Raw genomic sequence first — 26,756 nt, forward strand, 5'->3', positions numbered from 1 at the left:
CCAGAGAGGACCGTAAAATGTTGGCCATCTCCTGCCGGCCTCCTTTGAGGGAGCATATGCCCCCTAGACGCGAGGGGTCAGCACACTGCAGGTCAGCAGCTTGTTTGTACAAACAAAGTTTTATTGGAACACAGCCATGCTCACTCACGTTAAGTATTCTGTGGCTGCTTTCACGCTAAAATGGAAGAGCGGAATAGATGAGACAAAGACCGTACAGCCCACAAAGCTGAAAATATTTACTATCTTGGCCTACAGAAGAAGTTTGCTGACCCCTGCACTAGACTCAACTTTGAAGACAAAGCTCATAACCTTTATTCTGGATGGAACCCTCCAGGGTTATCCCTAGACCACTAAAATAATTTCTCTAGGATATTATTTCCCTATTATATTTTGAGTGTTCTACAGAATTTCCAAGTGTTTATTAAAAAAGTGGTTCCACTGTCATGTAAGTTTTAGAAACAATGGGATAACAAAGTTTAACAAGCTTCTTTTCTTCAGAGCTTCTTGGATCTTTAACACATACTTGAATCATGACTGTTGAAGAGAGATACAGTTTGAGGCAGGAATATCTTACAATGCCAGTGCCAACGCAGATCAGTAACTTTTCCAGGTCCCTGCCCTTTGAGAGATCAAACCCCCTTCCTAAAAGCTAGTACTTTATCATCCACTTAAGATATTAAGCACACATGAGAGGGAGTTTGTTAAATAATCACTTAAAACAAACATGAGAAGCAACCTAAGTGCAAAACACAGATCCGAAACAAATGTTCGAAGAAAAATTCACTGAATCCTAGGTATTAAAAAGTTTATTTCTTTAAAGTGTATCCCTCCTGCCAGCCAGCCAGCACCAAAGGAATTTCAACCACAGTACTTAGAGCTCTGGAAAATACTTTGGTCCACAAGGTATGACCAAGACAGGCAAAAGTCTTCATGCCCCAGAGGTAAGTAGCCACCTGTGGACCTACTGTATTCATAAAGCAGACAACAAAGAGACAGTAATTGCTATTAGACCAACAATGTTACTGTTATGAACTCTCCAAAGATTGAAATAAACTGATCCAGCCAATAAAACATAAAGTGTTTGTAGTTAGACCTTTAGGCAATAAGAAAATGAAGTTAAGAAAAACTATGAACTATAGACCAAAAATTATCATTTCTAGAGAAAATGAAAGGAAAAAAATGACAGAGAAATAAAAGATTAATGATAAAAACCTTAAACCAGATTGATCCAATAGTTTTTGGAGATCAAGAAAATGGGTTCCAGGGAAAGGAAGCTCTCTCCAGTGATTCAGTCCAGGTGTTACTCAATTTCATTTCTGCTGACAAGTCTTTGTTTGAATATTGACCACTGGACAACAGACTGGGGGGAACTGAAGCCCGGCAAACTCCATGACGGCAGAAGAAATCTGTCAGCCTCATTCCACCATCCTTCCCAGCTCTGAGTCACCTGGAACTATGCTAAGAGTGCCTTCATTATGCTCACTGAAGCAGGAGGTGATTACATGCTGGAACGGACAAAGTTCTCTGGCATGCTATCACATGATGGTATTTTTAAAATCTGGGCACGCGCAGCTTTTCTTTTTTTTTTCCAATTATCTCCTAAGAGAGTTAAGACTCTTCGTAATTTCTGCCAAAATGCTTGCCAAAAAAGCTATATGTAATCCTTCATACTGCCATCACCAGCATGTAGATAATTTCACAAACACCAGATACCACCAGTTTAATAAACAATTACAAATTAAATGTGCAACAGTATCTCACTAATCCTAAATTGCATTTTTATACAATTAGCAAAGTTAAACATCCACCCACTGCCCTTTCTAAAATCTGACTTCCTCTAGGAAGGCACCACAGAGTAGAAGAGGAAATAAGGACTTCGGGGTCAGACAAATTTGAGCTCAAATTCCAGCTCCTTCTTACCTTAGCGTTTGACTCTAGAGAATTTATGAAACCACTCTGAGCCTTAGATCTATCTTTTGGAGATGTGGAAACAACCTTTATCATGTGACTCTGTGAAGCTTATATAAAGTAAAGTTTGAAAGGTTCCTGGCAACAAGTAGGGTAGCTCAATGAATGTCAGTTTTGTTCTCCCTCAGTCCACCTGAATTTACATCCTCTGTCAATAAAATATTTGTAGGTGATATCCCTGATACCAAAACCAGGTAAAGACACCACAAAAAAAGAAAATTACGGACCTTTATCCCTCATGAACACAGATGCAAAAGTCCTCAACAAAATTCTAGCCAATAGAATTCAACAACATATCAAAAAAATAATCCACCACGACCAAGTGGGATTTATACCAGGTATGCAAGGTTGGCTCAATATTAGAAAAACCATTAATGTAATCCACCATATAAATAAAACAAAAGACAAAAACCACATGATCTTATCAATTGATGCAGAAAAGGCATTTGACAAAGCCCAACACCCATTCATGATAAAAACTCTCAGCAAAATAGGAATTGAAGGAAAATTCCTCAACATAATAAAGGGCATCATTACAAAGCCAACAGCCAACATCATTCTAAATGCAGAGAGCCTGAAAGCATTTCCCTTGAGAAGGGGAACGAGACAAGGATGCCCTTTATCACCGCTCTTATTCAACATTGTGCTAAAGGTCCTAGCCAGAGCAATTAGGCTAGATAAAGAAATAAAGGGCATCCAGATTGGCAAGGAAGAAGTAACATTATCTCTATTTGCAGATGACATGATCTTATACACAGAAAACCCTAAGGAATCCTCCAGAAAACTACTGAAACTAATAGAAGAGTTGGGCAGAGTCTCAGGTTATAAGATAAACATACAAAAATTACTTGGATTCCTCTACATCAACAAAAAGAACATCGAAGAGGAAATCACCAAATCAATACCATTCACAGTAGCCTCCAAGAAGATAAAACACTTAGGAATAAATCTTACCAAACATGTAAAAGACCTACACAAAGAAACCTACAAAGTACTAGTGCAAGAGACCTACTTTAGTGGAAAAACATACCTTGCTCATGGATAGGAAGAGTTAACATAGTAAAAATGTCTATTCTACCAAAAGCCATCTATACATACAATGCACTTCCAATCCAAATTCCAACGACATATGGAAGGGAAAGAAGCCCCGGATAAGCAAAGCATTACTGAAAAAGAAGAAGAGAGTGGGAGGCCTCACTCTACCTGATTTCAGAAGCTATTATACAGCCACAGTAGTCCAAACAGCCTGGTACTGGTACAACAACAGACACATAGACCAATGGAACAGAATTGAGAACCCAGATATAAACCCATCCACATATGAGCAGCTGATATTTGACAAAGGCCCAGTGTCAGTTAACTGGGGAAAAGATAGTCTTTTTAACAAATGGTGCTGGCATAACTGGATATCCATTTGCAAAAAAATGAAACAGGACCCATGCCTCACACCATGCACAAAAACTAACTCCAAGTGGATCAAAGACCTAAACATAAAGACTAAAACGATAAAGATCATGGAAGAAAAAATAGGGACAACGTTAGGAGCCCTAATACAAGGCATAAACAGAATACAAAACATTACTAAAAATGACGAAGAGAAACCAGATAACTGGGAGCTCCTAAAAATCAAACACCTATGCTCATCTAAAGACTTCACCAAAAGAGTAAAAAGACCACCTACAGATTGGGAAAAAAATTTCAGCTATGACATCTCCGACCAGCACCTGATCTCTAAAATCTATATGATTCTGTTAAAACTCAACCACAAAAAGACAAACAACCCAATCAAAAATTGGGCAAAGGATATGAACACGCACTTCTCTAAAGAAGATATTCAGGTGGCTAACAGATACATGAGAAAATGCTCTCGATCTCATTAGCCATTAGAGAAATGCAAATTAAAACTACGATGAGATTCCATCTCACTCCAACAAGGCTGGCATTAATCCAAAAAACACAAAATAATAAATGTTGGAGAGGCCGTGGAGAGATTGGAACACTTCTACACTGCTGGTGGGAATGTCAAATGGTACAACCACTTTGGAAATCTATCTGGCGTTTCCTTAAAAAGTTAGAACTACCATACAACCCAGCAATCCCACTTCTCGGAATATATCCTAGAGAAATAAGAGCCTTTACATAAACAGATATGTGCACACCCATGTTTATTGCAGCACTGTTTACAACAGCAAAAAGCTGGAAGCAACCAAGGTGTCCATCAACAGATGAATGGATAAATTAATTATGGTATATTCACACAATGGAATACTAAACCCAGAAATCCAGTGCCTTCGAGTTGATTCCAACTCACAGCGACCCAATAGGACAGAGTAGAGCTGCCCCATAGAGTTTCCAAGGAGCGCCTGGTGGATTCAAACTGCCGACCCTTTGGTTAGCAGGCGGTCAGCAGGCGTAGCACTTAACCACTATGCCACCAGGGTTTCCAATGGAACACTACGCATCAATAAAGAACAGTGAGGAATCTGTGAAACATTTCATAATATGGAGGAACCTAGAAGGCATTATGCTGAGTAAAATTACTCAGATGCAAAAGGACAAATATTGTATAAGACAACTATTATAAGATCTTGAGAAATAGTTTAAACTGAGAAGAACACATTCTTTTGTGGCTATGACAGCAGGGAGGGAGGGAAAGTGGAAGAGGGTTATTTACTGATTAGATAGTAGATAAGAACTACTTTAGGTGAAGGGAAGGACAATACTCAATACAGGGAAGGTCAGCTCAACTGGACTGGACCAAAAGCAAAGAAGTTTCCCCGCACAAACTGAATGCTTCGAAGGTCAGCGGAGCAAGGGCAGGGGTTTGGGGATTATGGCTTCAGGGGACGTCTAAGTCAACGGGCAAAATAAATTCTGTTAAGAAAACATTCTGCATCCCACTTTGAAGTGTGGCATCTGGGGTCTTAAATGCTAGCAAGCAGCCATCTAAGATGCATCAATTGGTCTCAACCCACCTGGATCAAAGGAGAATGAAGAACACCAAGGTCACACGACAACTATGAACCCAAGAGACAGAAACGGCCACATGAACCAGAGACTTACATCATCCTGAGACCAGAAGAACTAGTTGATGCCCGGCCACAACCGATGACTGCCCTAACAGGGAGCACAACAGAGAACCCCTGAGGGAGCAGGAGATCAGTGGCATGCAGACCCCAAACTCTCATAAAAAGACCAGACTTAATGGTCTGACTGAGACTAGAAGAATCCCGGCGGTCATGGTCCCCAAACCTTTTGTTGGCCCAGGATAGGAACCATTCCTGAAGACAATTCATCAGACATGGAAGGGACTGGACAATGGGTCAGAGAGAGATGCTGATGAAGGGTGAGCTACTTGTATCAGGTGGACACTTGAGACTGTGTTGGCATCTCCTGTCTGAAGGGGAGATGGGAGGGTAGAGAGGGTTAGAAACTGGTAAAACGGTCACGAAAGCAGAGGCTGGAAGGAGGGAGCTGGCTGACTCATTAGGGGGAGAGTAAATGGGAGTATGTAGTAAGGTATATAAGTTTATATATGAGAGACTGACTTGATTTGTAAACTTTCACTTAAAGCACAATAAAAATTATTAAAAAAAAATATTTGTAGGTGGTTAAGAGCGTGGGTTCTGGAGATGGACAAAGGTTAAGTTCTGGCTCCACGCTATTGTGTGATCTTAGGCAAGTTACTTAACTTCACTTGCCTCTGTTACCTCATCTGCAAAATGGGGACAGTAACAGGACCTACTTTCAGAGAGCCGTGGGAATGAAGTAAGAAAATTATCATATGCTTAAGCACCACGGCTGATACATACACAAAAAAACCCAAACCCGCTGCTGTCAAGTTGATTCCAACTTATAGCGATCCTATAGGACAGAGAACTGCCCCATAGGGCTTCTGAGGAGCAACTGGTAGATTCTAACTGCAGACCTTTTGGTTAGCAGCTGAGCTCTTAACCACTACACCACCAGTGGTAAATAAATGTTAGCTATCAGTATTATTTGCCTTTTACTTTAGTTTACAAAGGCACCCTCGTGGCGCAGTGGTTAAGTATTTAGGTTGTATCTTAAGTCAATCTTTTTTGAGATATAAAAGAGAATTGAACACAGAGGACAGGGACTTCATACTACCAAGAATGAAGAACCGGGGTGGGGGGGGGGCGTGTCCTTTGGAACCTGAGTCCCTGTACTAAGAAGCTCCTAGGTCAGGGGAAGACTGATGACAAGGACCTTCCCCTAGAGCTGACAGAGAGAGAAAGCCTTCCCCTGGAGCTGGCACCCTGAATTCAGACTTCTAGCCTCCTAGACTGTGTGAGAGAATAAACTTGCGTTTGTTAAAGCCATCGACTTGTGGTATTTCTGTTACAGCAGCACTAGATGACCAAGACGATATTAATCACATTTTAAACTATGCATGCTTTCAGCAGAAAACCAAATATAACCATTGTCATATCTTAAACTGTGACAATTTTCTTGTTTTACAAAACCTATCACCCATACCTTCTTTCAGGTGGTCTGTTAGTACAGTCAGTCTCAATAATGAAACTTACTTTCCCTCCTTAAGATCTCACTTAAATTGATTCCCTGTTTCAAGGGTTTTCTAGGTGTACAAGAATACGCTCTGTCTAGCTCACCATTTCTATACCTGAGATTCCTGATGAATCTGACTCTGGCTGGTTTTTCAACTTTGTCCCTTAGTTTCTTCTGGATGGGGAAGGCTGTCTGAGAACCTCTCAGGACCTTGGGTCTGTAATGTGACTGCTTAATATTGTTCCTCTGCCTACTTGACTCCCTGAGCTGTTATCCTTCCTCCTAAGTGACACTTTCTACCCTGACCTCCTTCCCTCTGGTTGAAGGACTAAGGAGGTCTACGGCTGTCAAAACCAGCCAGACCCCTGAGTTAAGTGCATTCTCCAAGTTTTCGGGCACAGAAGACAAAGCAGTCTGTCTTCCTCTTCCACTCTTCTAGGATGTCTCCGTTCCCCACGTCCACTTCCACAACAGCTGTCGCCTGATATTTGGTCATTTTAAGACAGCCAGTGGTCTATAAGGATCTCACAACTTATTTAAGGAGTCCAGTGAGCCTCTGAATGGTTTAACAGGAGCCTGGGCCAACATGGAGATTTTTCCCTCTTATTCTTTTTTTTTATGTTTTATTATGGCAATCTTTAAACACAGAGAAAGTAGGGAAGGGTAGGCTATCCCTTCATTTCTCATCACCCAGCTTCAACAATTATTAAGATACGGCCGATTTTGTTTCACCCAAAACTGCCCCGACCACTCATCAGTGGATGATTTTTAGGCAAATTCCAGATAATCTGTTTTATTTCAGGAGGATTTCCATCAGTATGAGATATGATCCTAAACCTGCTTCCCCAGTATCTTTAAAGCCTTTAGCACAGGCTTCCTCTGGGCTACCCCAAAGGGCTGGAGTGAATGACACATATTTCCAGGTACATTAATTTATTGAGAGAGGAGCCTGGGTGGCACAGTGGCTAAAGCTCTTGGCTACTAACCAAAAGGTCAGGGGTTCAAACCCACCAGCTGCACCGCGAGAGAAGGATGTGACAGTCTGCTTCGGTAAAGATTTACAGCCTTGGAAACCCTACGGGGCAGTTCTGTTCTGTCCTTTGGTTCGCTATGAGTCGGAATCGACTTGGCGACAACAAGTTCAATTTACCCAGAAGCATTTTTCGCCATGTCTGTTACGGCCAAACTACATGGCAGTGTACAACTATGATTCCCCCATTTCTAGTTCCTTTTGTCATGGCAGATCATTACCCCAAATAAGTTTACTTAGCAGGATTTAAGAGCACAAGACACAGAACGGCCTAAATGCACAAACTATTTCACAGACCTTAAAAAAATAAAATGAAAAAACCCTGAAAGAATAAGAGTATTATTACAGGTAGATCTAAAACCCTACCCTTATTTAATTATACCCTAATGCTGAAATGGCAGGCCTTTCATTTATTTTTATTTATTTTGAAACAGTAGGCGTTGTGACAAGATGTCAAAACAAGCATACTATTACAAACCACAGAGAAAAGAATAGGTTCAAATTCTTCAAGTGGTTTATGCCCGAAAACATTTTACATTTTTTCTAACATGAAGTTGGGATGGTTGAGCACACAACATTTGAAAGTAGAAATCAGTTCTTCGACATAAACACAACTAAGTATCTAAAACCCTAATGGTTAAATGAGAAGTATTTCCTTACAAACGTGTGTCAGAAAGCTCTTGGGGACGACTTACAGCTCTGACTCGAAGAAGATGTGAGATGACAGACTGCAGCTCATCACTGTAGTGCTTTAGTTCAGTAAACCTCCTGAAACAGGAAATTAAAGGAAAAACACATCATTTTTCTCATGAAGACAGGCAGGCAAAACCTTCAAGACAAAACAGTACTTCCTGAGAATAATTACACAGATCCTATTTAATCACAGGCTGGCTCTGAACTTTCACACCCCAATACACATGCAAAAAATTCTAAAGTAAGACAGCCATACGTTCTTTCGATATTTTGAAGGCACGAAAAGATGGTATACTCCTTAATTTATACTGTGGGACTGAGATAGAGGTAAAATTTGTTGGTATGAAAAATACTTTAAAAAAATAGGAAAAAAATACATGGTGCTAAAAAAAATCTCATGGTCTAACCGTGAACTCAGGGCCTCTAACTTTAATCTTAACGCTCCCCAGTCATCTCTGTTTCCCTAATCTACTGACTGCCACTCTCCATAAAGACTTCAAACCTGCTACCTTCCTAACAACCGAGCTTCCCTCCTCCTGACAAAACAGAAGCCATCAGATAGAAACCACCACCATTTCCACCTCCTGCCACTAAACCTATCACTTTCCCACATCCACAGTTATCGTTTCTTCTTTCCCTCTAGCATTCTTCTTCCCACAGGCCAATTTTTGAATTTCTCTCTGTAAACTACTCTCATCAGCGTATCAATTCATCCAGGTCTCTCTTGGATGAACACACACACACACACACACACTCCCTTGACAACACATCCCCAAACAGTTATCGCCCTCTCCACAGCCACCCTTTGACAAGGTACTATCTCCCCAGCAATCATCACTTCCCTCCCATTCACCTCTCAGCCCACTACCATCTATCTCCTGCCTCCAGTATGAAAAACCAGCTGCTGTCAAGTCAAGTCTGATTCGTGGCAAGCCGGTGTGTGTTAGAGTAGAACGGTGCCACAGAGGGTTTTCAATGGCCGATTTTTCAGAAGTAGAACACCAGGCCTTTCTTCCGAGGCTCTTCTGGGTGGACTTGAACCTCTAACCTTCCGGTTCGCAGCCAAACACATTAACCATTTGCATCACCCAGAGACTCCAGGCTATAAAACCAAAAATGGAAAAAACAAACCCACTGCCACCGGGTCAATTCTGACTCAGAGTGACCCTATAGAACAGAGTAAAACTGCCTCATAGGGTTTCCAAGGAGCAGCTGGTAGATTCAAACTGCTAACCTTCTTTGGTTAATAGCCAAGCTCTTCCTCTAGGCTATACCGAAAAAACCAAACCCGTTGCTGTTGAGTCGATTCCAACTCATAGTGATCCTATAGGACAGAGTAGACCTGCCCCATAGAGTTGGTGGATTTGAACTGCCGACCTTTTGTTAGCAGCCATAGCTCTTAATGACTGCGCCACCAGAGTTCCCACTCCAGGCTCTAGTGGGGAAATATTCCTGACAAAGCCACCAACTATCTTCACGCTGCCAAAATCCAAGGATACATTTCAGTCCTCATCTTACTTGATCCTCTTAGCAATGTGAACAGCTGACCTTGCCCTCCTCAGATATTTCTCTGTTCTGTCAGAGATATATATTATGAGTCGGAACCGACTGTATGGCACTGGGCTGGGTGTATTGCCTTAGGTAACTGTGAGCTGTTTTCCTTCTAGTCTCCGGTCACTTCCATCTCTTACAGCCCCAGCTCTGGTTTGCACCAGACGACTCCTGAGGAATTTGTTAAAAAGTGTAGATTCCTGAATCTCGCAGTAAGAGCAAGATGTGAATAACCACCACAGGGTGCACAGAAGCCTTGGTGGGACCCAGGGACCTAATTTCTAACCAGCTCCCCCACAGGACGCTGGTAATCCTTTAGAAAATGGCATTCTTCCGGGTTCAGCCCTGGGTCTTCCGCCATCATTCATTCAATCGATACACTCTTTATGTGATTTGTCACTCACAAAGCTTCACAATTGCAATCCACATGCTGCTGAATTCCACTTATCTACCTCCAGCCCAAATCTCTCTCCCAAGCTCCAGATCTATAAAGCCAACCGACTAGCAAACATTTGTATTTGCTTACATATCCAAAGCTCAACTTATCTTTCCCTACAACCCAAAATCTCTCTCTCCGTGTTCCCTAGTATTGTAAAGAATGAAACCTAGGTACCATCTGTATTTCCTTCCCTTCCCTTCGCACATTCTACTAATCACCTGTTCTGTCAATCCTACCTCCTAAATATTCCCCAAACCCATCCACTTTTCTCTAGCCCCTCTGCCAATACCCTAGATTCAGGTTAGCATCATCATTTCTCACCTGGAATTACTGTAAGAGCCTCCTAACAGGTCTCCAGGTCCATTCCCACATCACTCTAATCAACTGTCCACCCTGCTAGGATGATCTTACCAAAGTCCAAATCCAATAATGTCACTCCCCTGCTTTTAAGCAGGTTTCTCACTGCTGCAAAGGCTATTCACTGATCCTTGGATAAATTCCAAACTCCTCGATGTGGGTTATAAAACTCTCCACAATTTCATTCCTGCCTATATCCCTTTAGCCTCATTTCTTGATTCAACTTTTCTCTTCTACTTACCTAAACGCTCTGGTGCAACCATACTGAACTACCAACACCTTCCAAAGGGCCATGCTCTCAATCTGCTTCCAGGCCTTTACATAGGTCCTTTATTTTTTCCCTTTTCCTTAACCCCCCTTACCTCATCATCTAGCTAACCCATTCTCCTTTGGGCTTCAGCTTAGATACCACTTCCTAACATACATCGCCACTCCCTCCGGTACTCCCCCCACCAACACACACACAGGAGAGAGAAAAGTATGTCTCCTAAGAGCTTCCACAGTACCCTATAGTTTTCCTACTGTTGTACATGCCCCAGCATATTGTAAGTGCATGTTTACTTGTCTGTCTCTTTCCATCTCCCACCCAGACTGTAAATTTTATGGGAAAAGGACCTTCTACCTTCTTCACCCAGTGCCTGAAATAAAACAGGGAGTCAATAAAGTATCTATTTAATAATAAATGAGTTATTCCACACATAAGGAGGTGAATGTACAACTATTGTAACTTGTTATTTCATTTGAAGGCATTAAAACATTAGATAAAATATTTCACCTCTATCACTCTTGCTCCTCACAAGGCGATGCTTTTCACCTAAGAAAACAAACCTCAAAGATAGAAGGGGTGACAAGACTGGCTAGCAGTTAAGTGGAATACAAATGCATGCCTGGTCTCCCTTGCGACACCCCAGATGTGAAGGCAGAAAATGTACTGTCAGGGACTGAATTGTGTCCCTCCCCCAACAAGTATGTGTCAAATTGATTAGGCCATGATTGCCAGTACTGTGTGGTTGTCCTCCATTTTGTGATTGTAATTTTATGTTGAGAGGATTAGGGTGGGATTGTAACACCACCCTTACTCAGGTCACACCCCTGATCCAAGGTAAAGAGAGATTCCCTGGGGTGTGGCCTGCACCACCTTTTATCTGTCAAGAGATAAAAGGAAAGGGAAGCAAGCAGAGAGTTGGGGACCTCATACCACCAAAAAGGCAGTGCCGGAAGCAGAGCACATCCTTTGGAACTGAGGTCCCTGCACCTGAGAAGCTCCTCGACCAGGGGAAGATTGAGGACAAAGACCTTCCTCCAGAGCCAGAGAAAGAAAGCCTTCCCCTGGAGCCAACGCCCTGAATTTGGACTTGTAACCTACAAGACTGTGAAAGCTGGACAATGCATAAGGAAGCCTGAAGAAGAACTGACACCTTTGAATTGTGGTGTTGGCAAAGAATATTGAATATACCATGGACTGCCAAAAGAACGAACAAATCTGTCTTAGAAGAAGTACAGCCAGAATGCTCCTTAGAGGCAAGGATGGCGAAACTGAGTCTTACATACTTTGGACATGTTGTCAGGAGGGATCAGTCCCTGGAGAAGGACATCATGCTTGGCAGAGTACAGGGTCAGCGGAAAAGAGGAAGATCCTCAACGAGGTGGATTGACACAGTGGCTGCAACAATGGGCTCAAGCATAACGATTGTAAGGATGGCTCAGGACTGGGCAGTGTTTCGTTCTGTTGTGCATAGGGTCTCTATGAGTCGGAACCGACTCGACGGCACCTAACAACAGACTGTGAGAAAATAAATTTCTCTTTGTTAAAGCCATCCACTTGTGGTATTTCTGTTACAGTAGCACTAGATGACTAACACATGTACTATCTAATTTTGCTTGCATTTGTAGGATAAAGTTCTGAAGGGATATAAACCTAAAAATGAATTAAGTGTCAATCTTTGAGAAGGGAGAGTAGGAATGGACAGATGGGTACGGGGTGAGACTTTTCACTGTCTACTTTTCTGTTTCTATCTATCTACATATACATTTGCTTAGCCATGAGAATGTACTACCTAGTGAAAAAAATTTTTACATCTTTAAATAAAACTGAATTCACAAAAGAACGTATTATCTTAGATAAGTGTGAACTGCTTTCTTTATGTAGGGCCAATTAGGTTTTAACTGGTATAATTTTTCCCTCAGCAATTAAGACACAAATTTGAATGTTAAGAGACAAATAGTTCATTAAACCCTGTCCTTGATGAGATCTTGTGCTGGGACCCCCCAAGAGCCAGAAATTCTACAAGCTTCAGCCTTCTGTAGCTTCTGCAGACTTGATCAGATTCCCTAAGGACCTAGCTCCCCAACTCTAGAGCTGGCATGACTATAAAATTATTAGTTGTCACGTTTGGTTATGAAAAAATTTCTAAGAATATAAACAGTAAGACTTGGAACACTTAAATTAAATGAAGCAGAGGTTTCTTGAATTGAGATGAAAGGTCCCAACAATTTTGGTCAGAGAATGAATAAGGCATATATGGTTTCTCTATCTGACTAACAGAGTGGCACAATTTCTTTAAAGGGCCAGGGGACAGCCTCCCAGCTGATCACTTCATCAGGAAGCAACTTATAGAGACCCTATAGGACAGAGTAAAACTGCCCCATAGGCTGTAAACTTGAAGGAAGCAGACTACCACATCTTTCTCCCATGCAGCTTCTGGTGGGTTTGAATAGCCAACCTTTCAGCTAGCAACTGAGAGTTTTAACCACTGTGCTCCTAGGTGTTCTTAAAGAGAGATAAAAGACTAAAAATCATATATAATAAAGCCAGAATGCTGTTAGTTTCACTTGAAAGGAGGGAGTCAAAGGCAGTCCTGAGTAGGGAAATGGTGATATAAAACTCCCTTTCTTTAATACTATATATCTAAAATCCTTATCTGTGGGGCAAAATCAACATGGCCTCAACCAACCTTAATTTCGATCTCCTCAAAACAGTCCTGTTACCATTACAGGTTCTTATGCTGCCCTTTAATCTCCACAGTCTACATTCATTTACTTGGCAGTCATCTCCCCCTCTAAACCTGGACAGGTGTCTCGCCTAATCAAATCTCACCAATTACTTAAGGCCCATCTTGAAAATAACCACCATCAAGCCTTTTTTTGAATGCATTTCTCCCATCTCAAAGACCCGTGACATAAATAGTTTGGGATCTAACTGTCCTCTATGTCACATGGCTTTCATATTTTCATACGGCCCTAGTTTTCTCTACCCAACTACAGATCCAAGTCATACAGAATCTCTTATATGTCTTCCTAACTTATATATGACCATTACGTCAATGAATTCTAGTAGTCTGAGTGACTTAGAAATAATATATCAGCTCACTCCTCAACCTCCTTTTCTTCCCTCCAGTTCTTAGGTGCCTTGAGCTCTTTGAAGAAAATTTACCGTATAAACCTCCCCTCCCTATCAGTAAGTACTTCCTGTCCCAAACTCAGCATGGGAAAGTAACATAACTTGATAGTTGGGAAACTCAAGGGATAACCTGAGCAAATCATAATCTCAATTACCTGACTGTGTAGCCTGGCTTTCTTTTAAAAGAAGAAAACCATAATTTTATACAGGATTTAACTAAAGTTAGATTTTTTTTAAGCAAAAAAAACAGGCAACTGAAGCCACAGTAGATAAAACTTCTGTGCACAGTAGTCCAGGACATGAGTGGTTATTCTTTCTTATCTCTGTTGGAGACAGCAGATTTTTTTTTTTTTTTAATCAGTTCTTCACATTTTACTTTATTTGACTCAGATTTTTTTAAAAGAAATAAAACATTAAACTTAAAGCCTCTCCTTTTTTTATTTAATCAGAATTTCATTTACCAGTTTTCGTTGTTTCCCTGGGGCCTCCAGACTCTATTCCTACTATAACTGAGAAAGCAGAGCTATGGGAATAGGGACATCTGAAGTTAGCAATAGTAGATTTAAAAATAACTATGTATTGCCCAGCTACTACGGTGACTGCCCTGACAGGGAACATAACAAAGAACCCCTGAGGGAGCAGGAGAGCAGTGGGTTGCGGATCTCAAATTCTCATAAAAAGACCAGACTTAATGGTCTGACTGACTAGAACGACGCTGGAGGTCATGGTCCCCAGACCTTCTGTTAGCCCAAGACAGGAAGCATTCCCAAAGCCAACTCTTCAGACAGGGATTGGACTGGACTATGGGATAGAAAATAATACTGGTAAGGAGTGAGCTTCTTGGTTCAAGTAGACATATGAGACTATGTGGGCAGCTCCTATATGGAGGGGAGATGAGAGGGCAGAGGGGGTCAGAAGCTAGCCGAATGGACATGAAAATAGAGACTGGAAAGAAGGAATGTGCTGTCTCATTAGGGGGAGAGCAACTAGGAGTATACAGAAGGTATATATAAATTTTTGTATAAGAGACTGACTTGATTTGTAAACTTTCACTTGAAGCACAATAAAAAAAATTTTTAAAAACTATGTAAACACTTGTATAATCTGTTCAGTTTATCATCTAGATTTTGTCTTACTGGGTTTAACTTATTTGCAACAATATGAGTTCAATGAATGGAGGTAAACCTTAGGTACATCTCTTTTAAGAAAAATATATAATTAATGTGATGCAAAAAGTACTCAGAGCAATAAAAATTATTTTTAAAAAAAGTGCTCAGAGAGTACCTAAGGCTATCTAAACTGGAGCCATGGTGGTCCGGTGGTTGAAGTGCTCAGCTGCTAACTGAAAGGTCAGCAGTTCAAACCCACCAGTTGCTCTGCGGGAGAAAGATGTGGCAGTCTGCTTCCATAAAGATTACAGCCTTGAAAACTCTGTGGGGCAATTCTATTCAGTCCTATAGGGTCACTATGAGTCAGAATTGACTTGATGGCAAGGGGTTTGGTGTTTTGGTTTTTGGAGGCCACGTAGAAGACTCCAAGTTCTCCTGCTTACAGTCCTTAACAATCTAGTTTGGGAAAAGATAAACATGCATGAAACAAGTATTAAAAGAATAATTTTGATACATCCTTCTGGATACCACCTTTCTGGTTTACTATTTTAGTAATGTAAAACCATTTAAATTATGGTCTGTATAATAATTGATCCACTGGGCCAGCTAGGCAGAGATTCTGTAGATTAAGAATCTGTTATAACAATGACTGACGTAGACAATGCTCTTATCTAGAATTCAAGACAAACAAGTTCCATCCCTAATTATATACTTTAACAAGAACTCAGTGGCAAAAAACTGTCTTAATTATTGGTCATATCATGTTTAAAATTTTATATATAATATGAATATTAAATAAAATTTAGCAATTCAGAAAATCTGGTTACGTCAGAAAATCTGGTTACGTCAGAAAAGGGGAGAAAAACAATCCATTGCCAAAATATTAAGAAGGGTTCCGACACTCTCACCTACATGCTCCCCTAATGAATGTGCACCCACCAATTTCATAAACTTAGCTTTTGAGGTTTTCCACAACTTTTTTCTCGAGGGTGACATAATTTTAGATCTTAATCTAGAGTTGTTGTTGTTGTGTGCCATCAAGTCAACTCTGACACATAGTGACCCAATGTGCCAGAGCAGAACTGCCCCCATAGGGTCTTCTAGGCTCTACTTTTTATGGGAACAGATTGCCAGGACTCTTCTCCTGCGGAACAGTTGGTAGGCTTGAACCACTGACGTTTTGGTTGGTAGCCAAGTGCTTAATCATTGGACCACCAGGCTTCTTTAGTCTAGAGAACACGTCTTATACACCATGGATGTCACTGTAACACAAAATCCTCAGTGGTTACCGTCATAATTCCCTAATTACCAAGACTGTTAAATATTTGTTTGTATTTTATATTCACCATTTATATTAAAAATCAGAGGCATTATTACTAATGCACTATGGTTTACAAAGTCAGGCATCATAGGTCACCACATCATGCAAGCTTGGTCTTTGCTACGTAGAAATTAATGCTAAAGGACTAACTAGAGAAATTGTAACAGATTTTGTACTTTATTCCCCCAAAATGGAAAAGCCATATCTGCCTAAGTACATTTCTAACTGAAAAACTCTCTCAGCTGAATCCTTTTAGTGCTAGGTAAAGGTGCCTATAATGAATAGTGTGAAAGAGGAAACCCAAAATCTTAAGAAAAGCCTTGGTTCCATCCTCAGGGAAAGCCGTTCCTAAATATACCACCTTTCTTTAATATAGGAACACCACACTGACAAGAATGAAGTCAAGTATTTTTCACATATCTCCACGAAAACACTACATGAATTTATTATGTCATATGCATTTATCTACCAGGTTTTCTTGGTATATAAGGTAGACAGTTAATTATTAAAAATATAAATAACATATAATTGTCTTGAGTTTTACACATATTTGACAAGCAAGGTCATGAAAGAAAAACTATTTTATATGAAATTAAAATTACTTTCTCATTTTTCTGATACCTCAGCAACATTTAATAACTCCTTCTACAAAAAAGCAGCGTTTAATTTTCTAAAACTTCCATCAGTTACTTACAACCTTAAACCCAATCAAGTTACCCAAATTTCAAAATCAGTTTTAGACTTTAAAAGGATTTTACTGAATGTGAATCACTATTTAAAATATTTAGCAAATAAAGTGCATACATTCAGAAATGAAAAATTAAATAGACTGATAGGCATCATTCAGAACAACATTGTAACTGTTATTAAAACAAAACCTTACTTGTCTGGGTTTTTCACTCTGAATGTTGCATTAAGCGCTTTTAACCTGGAGTCTGCCTGGAAAAAATAATTTGTTAACTTAATACAATTACATTGCAGGGTATAAAATTCAAACAGTTTTACTTTCCCTTTAGAATTACGATGCTCAAGTACAATTTTCTTCATACTATTTTGTGTCACACACACTAAACATACCTAAAAAAATAGCAGTTTAGTAAGTTTATTTTTGAAAACACGTTATACATTAAACTGAACGCGTGATATTCAACGATACCAAAGTAAAACCACTGTCAACACCAATCCACGATGAGGCACAAAGCTCAGCGTTATCATAACTCAGAATTGGTTATGTGAAAAAAAGTAGTTTACCTTTTCTCTAAGCCACAGAAAAGCAATGATTTGTATACATAAATGAAATAAAATGACTATTTTGTAGCCTATGTCTTACTGAAGGTAGTTCTCAAATGGAACCCCAACCAAATGGAAAATAGTTTTCGTCACTTTCATGTACAGTATTTTAGAGAAAAAATATATATGTACAGGAATGCCTATACTAAACTAATAACAACAACATTGTGCATTAAAGGAAAACAAGCGTCTTCTTGTTAGTCGCCATTGAGTCGTTTCTGACTCATGGTGACCCCAAGCTGCTTTGGACCTGGCAGAAGGTGCTACAAAAAAATAAACCTTATTAATTAGCTTTACTTATCTCTAGATAATTGCTCTCAAAGAAGGGACAGAGACCACCAAAATAAATGATTATTTCACTGAATTAAATTTGTATTTAACAAGTTCTCATAAAAAACAAATAACTTTTCTGACCAAGGCACAGGAATTAGAGGGCTCTTAAAAGTTAGCTCAATCAGGAACCAATTTCAAATTGTGGTTTGGTTTCAAAAATCCCAATCAGATAATTTTTACATTATTCCAACTTCCAACCCACAATTACAAATACTCCCAACAAACAAAAGAAAGAAAAAGAAAAAAAAAAAATCACTAGGACTCTCCAGATTACTGGGTAAATAAAAACAAAGGCAACAAGTATGCTACTCCACGAACTCAGCCTCCTGAAACTCCAGCCCAAAAGGGATTTGAAGCATGATCGCTGCTTAATTTATCAGGGATTCCAGGGGCTTCTCTTATTTCGAAAACCAGTATTTCACCAATTCTTGGTCTTTCTACATCTCAAAGGCTAAACGAGCTAATACACGTTAAAGTCCTTATGAATAAAAGCATCCATGAATTTAAGGCATATGCTATTCCCTTGTGTTCTTTAAGTAAATTAAAATCACTGAACACCAAGGATCTCATAAATGTTAATGATGTTATAGCCACCTGCAAGTTACATGAAACTCACAACTAAAGAACAAAAAACTTCATTTGTATCTTTTCTTAAACCTCATGCTTTTTAATACCACCAATTTACTTTTTATGTCACCAATTTAGAAGTCACATAAAGTATAAAATGTCATCATCCAAGTTTTTGTTTACCAAACATTCTGTCGTGTCAGGGCCATCATCATGCCCAACTGAATTTGCCCATCATTTCACAAGATTCCATAAAAAGGGAAGTCGTCTAAAAGGTCACCAAACCAGAAACTTCTTCCCAAAGCTGGAAAAACTATCTGGATCAGTCCAAATCTGACGGATCATCACCTAACTTACCAGATTCCCTATTAAAAATCCAAAGAGGTCTCTAACCCCTCACTGTTTCATACTACCCTATTTTATTTCCTTTAAAACAGCAATATCTGAAGTCATCTTCCATTCGTGTACTTGTTTCTCTGCTGTTTCCTTCCACTAGAATATAAGTGCCATAAAAAAGCACAGTGTGAATGTGCCCTCTTGGAGTTACACAAGGGCTGATCGGGCAATTCTCTTTATCTGCTTTGCTCATTGCTATATCCCCAGTGCCTCACAAGGCCTGGCACAAGGTAAACATGCAACAAGTACTGGCTGAATGAATGAATAACTCCAACCAGTCTATAACCCCAACTATTCTATAACCCCATCCTGCTACCTCTCCCAATGTTCCCCTTTATTCCTCACCTCCTCCTCCCTTTGCAATTATTCTCCTTGCCCTGCACTTCTGGTCCTTCATTATTTCATTTTCTGATTCTTATCTTCCTCCAAACCTATTTGTTTCCCTTCCCTAGAAAGCCACTACCTAGAGGCGGCATCTCTCTAACATTCCTCTTCCTTGGCCCTCTGCGTTCACTCTACTGCAGGTTCAGCTCACATGTTATCTCCACAGAGTCAGGTGACTATGGGGCCAGTCTGCCCAGAACAGTCCTGGTTTACACCTATTGTCCTACTTTAATTATTAATAGTGCCCCCTTTTACTCTCAAGAGTATTCCCTTTTGGACAATCAATTTTATGGTCACTCTTTAGCAAAGTAACCCCTGAAAAATAACCCCTGCCATCACACTCTTTAACAGTGGCCTGCCTTATTTCTTTTACACGACTTACCCATATCTTAAAGTATCTTATTTTTTATTTAAATGTTAATTTATTGTCTCCAACCATTAAAATATCAGCTCCATAAGAAAAGACATTGCTTCCAGCTCATTCACCCCTGTATTGACAACACCTAGAATAACCTCACACCCTGTAGGTACCCAACATTTAGAATTTGCAACTCTCGGAGTTCCTGTGCAATACATAGGTTAGCAGAGATCCTACGGGCCCAGGCCCTGGCTCTGGCAGTCCCCCCTCTCAGTAAAAGACAGGGTTCCAGATTCTTTTGAGTCAGCCTAAATTCTTTTAAGATTTGGGCATGTGAAATGATGCTTACTTTCTGACTGAGCTAACTATTAAAACAATACTACTCTATATTAAAGCAACTAGCTTATAATTCCAAACCAAATAAAAACCAGTTGCCATCAAGATGATTTGACTCATGGTGAACCCACGTGTGTCAGAGTAAAACTGCGCTCCACAGGGTTTTCAATGGTTAATTTTTCGGAAGTAGATCACTAGCCGTTTCTTCTGAGGCACCGCCGACCTTTCAGTTAGCAGCCAAGCGTGTTAACCTTCTGCACAGCCCAGGGACTCCATATAGTTACCTTGCTAAGTACAATAATTACTGCATTTTTACGTAATAGCAAGCACCTTCTGTTTGTTTGCTGGCCTCGCCCTCCTGCAAGCACCCTCACAAGCACCGCCAAGCCAATCCTCTTCCACAATTGCTGTAAAAACATTAGCATAACGCGCTTGTGAAAATACCTCGGGGTGAAGATGCAGCTGGTAAACAAACACAGAAGGCACGTGTTATTTGTGTAAAAATATGGTACTCTAAAAAGACTCAAGAAAGAATATTAACCTAGTGAGCCAAAGCTATAGATTAAATTAAATGTGTTTGGGGGAAAAAAAAGGAAAATTAAAGTAAGCTGACAACATTTCAAATTTTGAGGATGGCAGATCCAACAGCCAAAGTCAAATATTCTTATAAAATATAAATACTTGGTCTGATTCAGAAAGATCTCATTTTCACAGAAATATAGCTTAAAATAACACTTCACCAAGCCTTTCCACATATATTAATTACGTAAGCAAAAAGGGAGGTAACATGGAATGGTAACTAAGAAGGGCCTTGAGTTAGATATACACATGAATTCGGCTTCTTTCACTCTCAGCTATGTGACCTTGGGTAAGTCACTTTCTAGAGCTCTTCATCTACAAAGTAGAAGTAACACTGACTAACCACAAAGGTACTGAGGCTATACTAAGCATGAAATTAGATAATATACATAAAAAATACTGCACGATTATAGTATAGGGCTTAGCACATGGTAAGCAGCGAGTATTGATGATGATGGTCCTCAGAAAAGAAACTTACCTAACTTATCAGGTTCCCCACTAAAAGCTTATTCTTCCACTAAAAAAAAAAAAACTTATACCATTTCTGACAATCTTCCTAAAATTCTCTTCCTAAAAATATTCTTCACTATTACCTTAGAGCAATAAATAGTTGCCGAACTTTAGGCTGAGTGCAATCACTACGTCTGGGATGGATCCTGTTGTTGTCAGGTGCCGTCCAGTCAGCCCTGACTCCTAGCAACCTTATGGCATCAGAATTCATAAAATTCTGACAACTGAGATGCACATAGTCCGCTGACCACACTTTAAGAAACACTGACTTGAAGAGTATACACCAGGCATAGTCAACCTTTTTCTTGAGGTAACCACAGAAACAACTAAGAGTGAACCCACCTGTCATGCAGTAAAGCCCTAGGGGCTGCACAGGTATGTGGGGGCCTCAGCCCCATGCCAAATGCCCCACACTGCAGTGTCCTGACTCTCAGGTCATTGCTGTCTCCTTCTTCGCTACCAGGCTCAGGTGTCAATTTTCATTACTCTCACAGTATGCTGCCTCCAGTGGTACTCACTTTTAGACCTTTGTAATTTCCTGCTTCTACTACGCTGTGACCTAGAAACTAGATAGTCACGTTTGTTTGAATAACGACTATAATGAAAATTATGTGGACCCTATCTGTAGGAACAAAGTACTTCTACAACCATAGTAGTAAGCCTTGTTAAGGTCCATTTGAACATCTCAGAAGTCAGTTTTGTTTACATCTCAGCTTTCAACTGTGATCGGGTTAGTTGTGACTGCCAAATACATGGCCTTCAAATAAGTTAATTATGACCATATATGTATATATATATATATATATACATATATGGTCATATAATACGTATAAGGACAACTCATACACATATGTGCGTGTGTGTGTGTGTGTATGTGTATAGGTATATGTGTGAGGTTGTCCCCAAAAGCCCCATTTCCTTGATGGAAGCAAGGACTCAAAACAAGTAGCAGCCACAGCAAAATAAGGAATATAGTAAGACATGTGGGTTTCCCCATACATTTTATTTCTGGTCTACTTTGTTAAAAGTCTGTCTTTTTAAATTATTAATACTGAATGTTAAGTATATACTTAAATATTAGTACCTACACCCAAGTATCAAATGCTTAAATATTAAACACCTACATACAAGAATCAAAGCACTCTGCCATCAGTATATTCTATTATGTAGGGAGAAACCTGAGGTTTTCTCAAGGTCACAAAACTTAGAATCAAAATTGGATTCAAGGACAAACAATCCATAACTAGTACCTAAACTAAGGACTAAATCAATGACAAAAATTTATTTAAATATAAATATAAAGAGAAATCACAAATGAACTGCACTTTAGTTTTATAGTCCTTATTAGCTTCTAACATATCTCGGACTGTTTCTCAGAAAACGCTATCAAAAACAATATAAATCATTTCTTAGTTTTATTTTAAAACTCATTTCTAAACTAAAATTCCAGCATTCCCTTTGAGCACCACAAAGTGATGGAATACAATCAAGAAAATTGTGTTTTTTTTTAACGTATGTCTGCCAACAAAATATTTATAAATTAGAATGACCTTAAGAGAGAATTAGATATTTGATTAAATTTTCTGTCCAGAAAAAAAAAATTCTCTTTCTAGTTTATTCTGTGCTAAATTTCAAATACCTATATGCCAAGTATAAATCTCTAGGAGATGTTTTTTAAATTATGAGAAATACATTTCAGTTCTTGTTGGCTGGATCTACTGAACTTCTGGTACCATATATTCTTGTGAATAGTTAATCAATTTCTATTATATATTATATCAATTTATATTTTTCTACCTACCTATTCAGTTTAAACAAAATATGGAAATCTTTTATTCCTGGAATTCTTGGAAGACAATCAGAATGAGATTAACCCTATCTCAGGAAGTTAAGACATTCCTGTGATATCAACTACTAAAGAGATGAAAACATCCAAAAATTTGAAACCCAGGACAAAGAAAAATCTTCCAAAAATTTGCAGTAACTTGTGTTATATCACTTTCAGGGAAGAAATGGAGGGCAGGGTGGCGTTAAGGTGGCTGTCCTACCACCACTACGCTCCTCAGTTTAAGATAATAATCCAGTGCATCTTCTCTAGACTATGTGTTAGCTATCCTCCTTCCCCAATCTCATTCCCAAACATTAATTTTAATGACTAAAATTTAAAAGCTATACAAACCTAAATAAGACTATCACTGTTGTTACCGTGTGCTGTCGGGTCAACTCTGACATACAGCAGATCCCATGTGACAGAGTAAAATTGCCCCATAGGGTTTCCTAGGCTATAATCCGTACAGGAGCAGATCACCAGGTCTTTTCACCCACAGAGCAGCTGGGTGGATTCAAACTGCCAACCTTTCAGTTAGCAGACAAGCACTTAAACCGCTGTGCCACCAGGGCTCCTTGACTGTATCATTAAAAGATGCTAATTCAAAATGACTTTTGTGCCATTTAAAACTGGTCACCATGTCCCAGTAGACAGAATATGCATGACTGCTGAGCCATCTTTTAGTATACTAAGGCTGGAAAATCCAAGCTGAATTCCTGAGAAGTATCTTTCATCTCTGATAAAGAGTGAACAATTGTTGGGGACAGCGATACAAGTGGGAAGGGAAAAAGAAGATGCAAAGTACACTGTCGGAAAGATCTACAGCTTGTATCTAAATTATTGCTTCAAAATGTTCTTTCCCCATAGAATTAAGCTCATACATTCGCCCATCATAGTTTCACTAGTAACTAAAACTACACAAATCAAAAGAGAATCGCAGTGTTTCTTCAAAAACTTTACCAATGATATTAGCTGCAAGGACTATTTCCAACATTCACCAAACACCCACTAAGCGCGTGGCACTGTGCTGGGAACCATAAAGAAACATGACAAATTATTTCATACAAACAATCTTACCTTTAGCTGAAACCCAGTTTCATTCACAGTCTCCTTCCAGTTACCTTCCTAAAAATTAATTTTAGAAATCATTATTGCAAAACAAAACAACTCTTAAGGAATATTACAAGTTGAGTAAATACCCGTAATGCTGTTCTTATTTCAGGTGAGATGGGAGAAAGATTAAAAAGAATTCATTCTCTCCGTGAACAACTGCCTCCTTTGCCATGAGACCAGAAGAACTGGATGGTGCCCGGCTACCATTACTGACATTTTGATCAAAGATTCCATAAAAGAATCCTGATCAAAAGGGGGAAAATTCAGAATGGAATTTCAAATTCTCACGGACTTAGACTTTCTGGAGCCATGGAGGAGGGGTGCACCCCTGAAACTACTGCCCTGAGATAATCTTTAAATCTTAAACCAAAAATATCCCCTGAAGTCATCTTAAAACTGAACAACACTTTAGCTCAATTAGTAAAAAAAAGGTCTGCCTTGAGAATTACATTTTTTAAAGAACTATCTATAAACCAAACACACTGCCGTCGAGTCGATTCCAACTCATAGTGACCCCACAGGGCAGAGTAGAGCTGCCCAATAGAGTTTCCAAGGAGCGCCTGGCAGATTCGAACTGCTGACCGCTTGGTTAGCAGCCGTAGCACTTAACCACTATGCCACCAGGGTTTCTGAACTATCTATATGGGATCAAATTTACAACAAAAACTCGAAAGATTAGATAGGAACCTTAGGGGGCAGTGGGTTTATGTTAATGAGGAACAACTCAGAAAAGGAAGGTGAGAATAGCTGCACAACTCAAAGAACGTAATCAATCCCACTAAATTGTACATGTCTAAACTGTTGAACTGATGTATGCTTTCCTGTGTATACTCTCAACAACAAATAAATAAAATTTAGGAAAAACAAAAAAAAAGAATTCATTTCAATTTAAAATTAAACATACAACCCAGATTCCAAAAGATGACCAAAACGTGGACCCAAGCTTTTACAGATCTGGGCTTCAAAGAACTGAAGCCTAACTTTGATATCATTCAAGTGATACCAGAAAGTAACTTCCTTAGTATCTTTAAGTCTAAAAATGTCATCCAAAAGAACTGATGTAGGTCACTAATTTTGAAAATTAAAACAAAAGTAATGAAATACATATAAGTAAACAATGATACTCAAAAAAGGTCCTTAAAAATAATAAGCATTCTGTAACTTAGAAGAAAAAAAAAAATTCCAAGTCAAACGGATTTTTTAAAAAGCCCAAATAAAAGGAAAATACCTGTGTTAAAAACAAATAGAATATTTTGTCTCTACAAAGAATGGGATGTGAAGCAACTCTCAGGAGGAAGTTTTCTAAACCAATCCGTCGTCTTTCCACAAAATCCGGATCCATGTTGTCAGCAGAAAGTTTGTGCCAAACGAATTCTGCCTAGTTAAACAAAAAAGTCATTAAGAACACTCTCAGTGCTAAGGACTTCTCAATTACTGCTGTTTCCCGTCTTACCCTTTTCTCCGGTAGCGGTGGCACAACGACATGTGGATAGTAAACTAAAAGGTAGTTTCTCAACACCTCGAATTCACTGTACCGCCTCCACAGCGAGTCTGTCAGGACACTCTGACCATCAGTGTGTTCAACAGACCTGAAAAGGAACAGAAGAACATTTATTTTATCAAAAAAAAAAAAAAAAAAAAACACAAATACATACACATACACACAGCCTCCTTTAAAAATCACAACTCCACTGACTGAACACTTACGAACTAGACCCTGAGTGAAGCATTTGTCATGACTTATCTTATTTCATCCCTGTAACGACCCTGTGCAGCAGAGATATCCCCATTTTACAGATGAGGAAGCAGCAGCACAGTGTCTGCTCTGCCTGCAGTCACAGGGATCTATGGGTAGATAACTCGGATCCATCTGACGCCAAAACCCTCACTCCTAACCACCTGCCTTCTGTTACAGAAAACCTATTTGAGCTCAGGAGAAACAGAAAGAACTCTACATGATTAAATTAAGATATTTGAGGGTTTTAGCTGTTTGAAGGAGCCCTGGTGGTGCAGCCGCTCCTTGGAAACTGTACAGGGCAGCTCTACTCTGTCCTATGGGGTCGCTATAAATCGGAATTGACTTGTTGGCAATGGGTTTAGTTGTCTGAAGTCCAATTAACCTTGGGGATACTGTGCTTATAAAATAATCTATTTGAAAAAAAAATTTCTCAAAGTGAGTATCTGTATCACATGGGGTAGGCAAGAATTTCATAAGACAGATAAATTTGACAATCTTAAAATTTAAAACTTTTGTATTTTAAAAGACACCATAATCAAGGCCAAAAGACAATATTTCTCAAATTACGGTCCATGGCCCATCTATATCAAAACACAGTTTTGGTTCAAAAATGTAAATTCCTGGACCCCACCACAAAAACCTGTAGTTTAACAAATTCTCCGGGGAATTCCTCATATTAAAATTTGAGAACTGCTATTTTACAACAAATTTATGGAGAATACAACTTTTGTATGCCACGTATTTATTGATGATCCACTTAAATATTTACTCAGAGTCTAGCTATCTTACTCAAGTATGGTCACTTCTTACTCCCAGTTTCAAATTAAACAGGGCTAAGAAGGAAACAATAAATGATATACATTCACTTCAAAGTGAAGAGTTAACAATTATAAACTATTTCAGATTATTCAAATCAAGCTTTTCTTCCA

The 26,756-nt window shown here is 39.3% G+C and overlaps 1 protein-coding gene across 2 annotated transcripts in view; it reads right to left on the reverse strand.

The window, feature by feature from the left end:
• The window catches only part of SNX4 (sorting nexin 4), a 127,196-nt gene that overhangs the window by 83,561 nt on the left and 16,879 nt on the right, over window positions 1–26,756 (reverse strand). For both annotated transcript variants that reach the window (XM_064293138.1, XM_064293117.1), the window contains exons 3-7: window positions 25,543–25,678; window positions 25,318–25,467; window positions 24,054–24,101; window positions 17,279–17,334; window positions 8,221–8,293 (exon numbers count right to left, since the gene is read on the reverse strand). In XM_064293138.1, coding sequence (XP_064149208.1) covers window positions 8,221–8,293; window positions 17,279–17,334; window positions 24,054–24,101; window positions 25,318–25,467; window positions 25,543–25,678 — 463 coding nt within the window. The remainder of the gene's footprint in view (window positions 1–8,220; window positions 8,294–17,278; window positions 17,335–24,053; window positions 24,102–25,317; window positions 25,468–25,542; window positions 25,679–26,756) is intronic.

The sequence above is a fragment of the Loxodonta africana genome, chromosome 1, assembly GCF_030014295.1.
Source record: "Loxodonta africana isolate mLoxAfr1 chromosome 1, mLoxAfr1.hap2, whole genome shotgun sequence".
Taxonomy (NCBI): domain Eukaryota; kingdom Metazoa; phylum Chordata; class Mammalia; order Proboscidea; family Elephantidae; genus Loxodonta; species Loxodonta africana.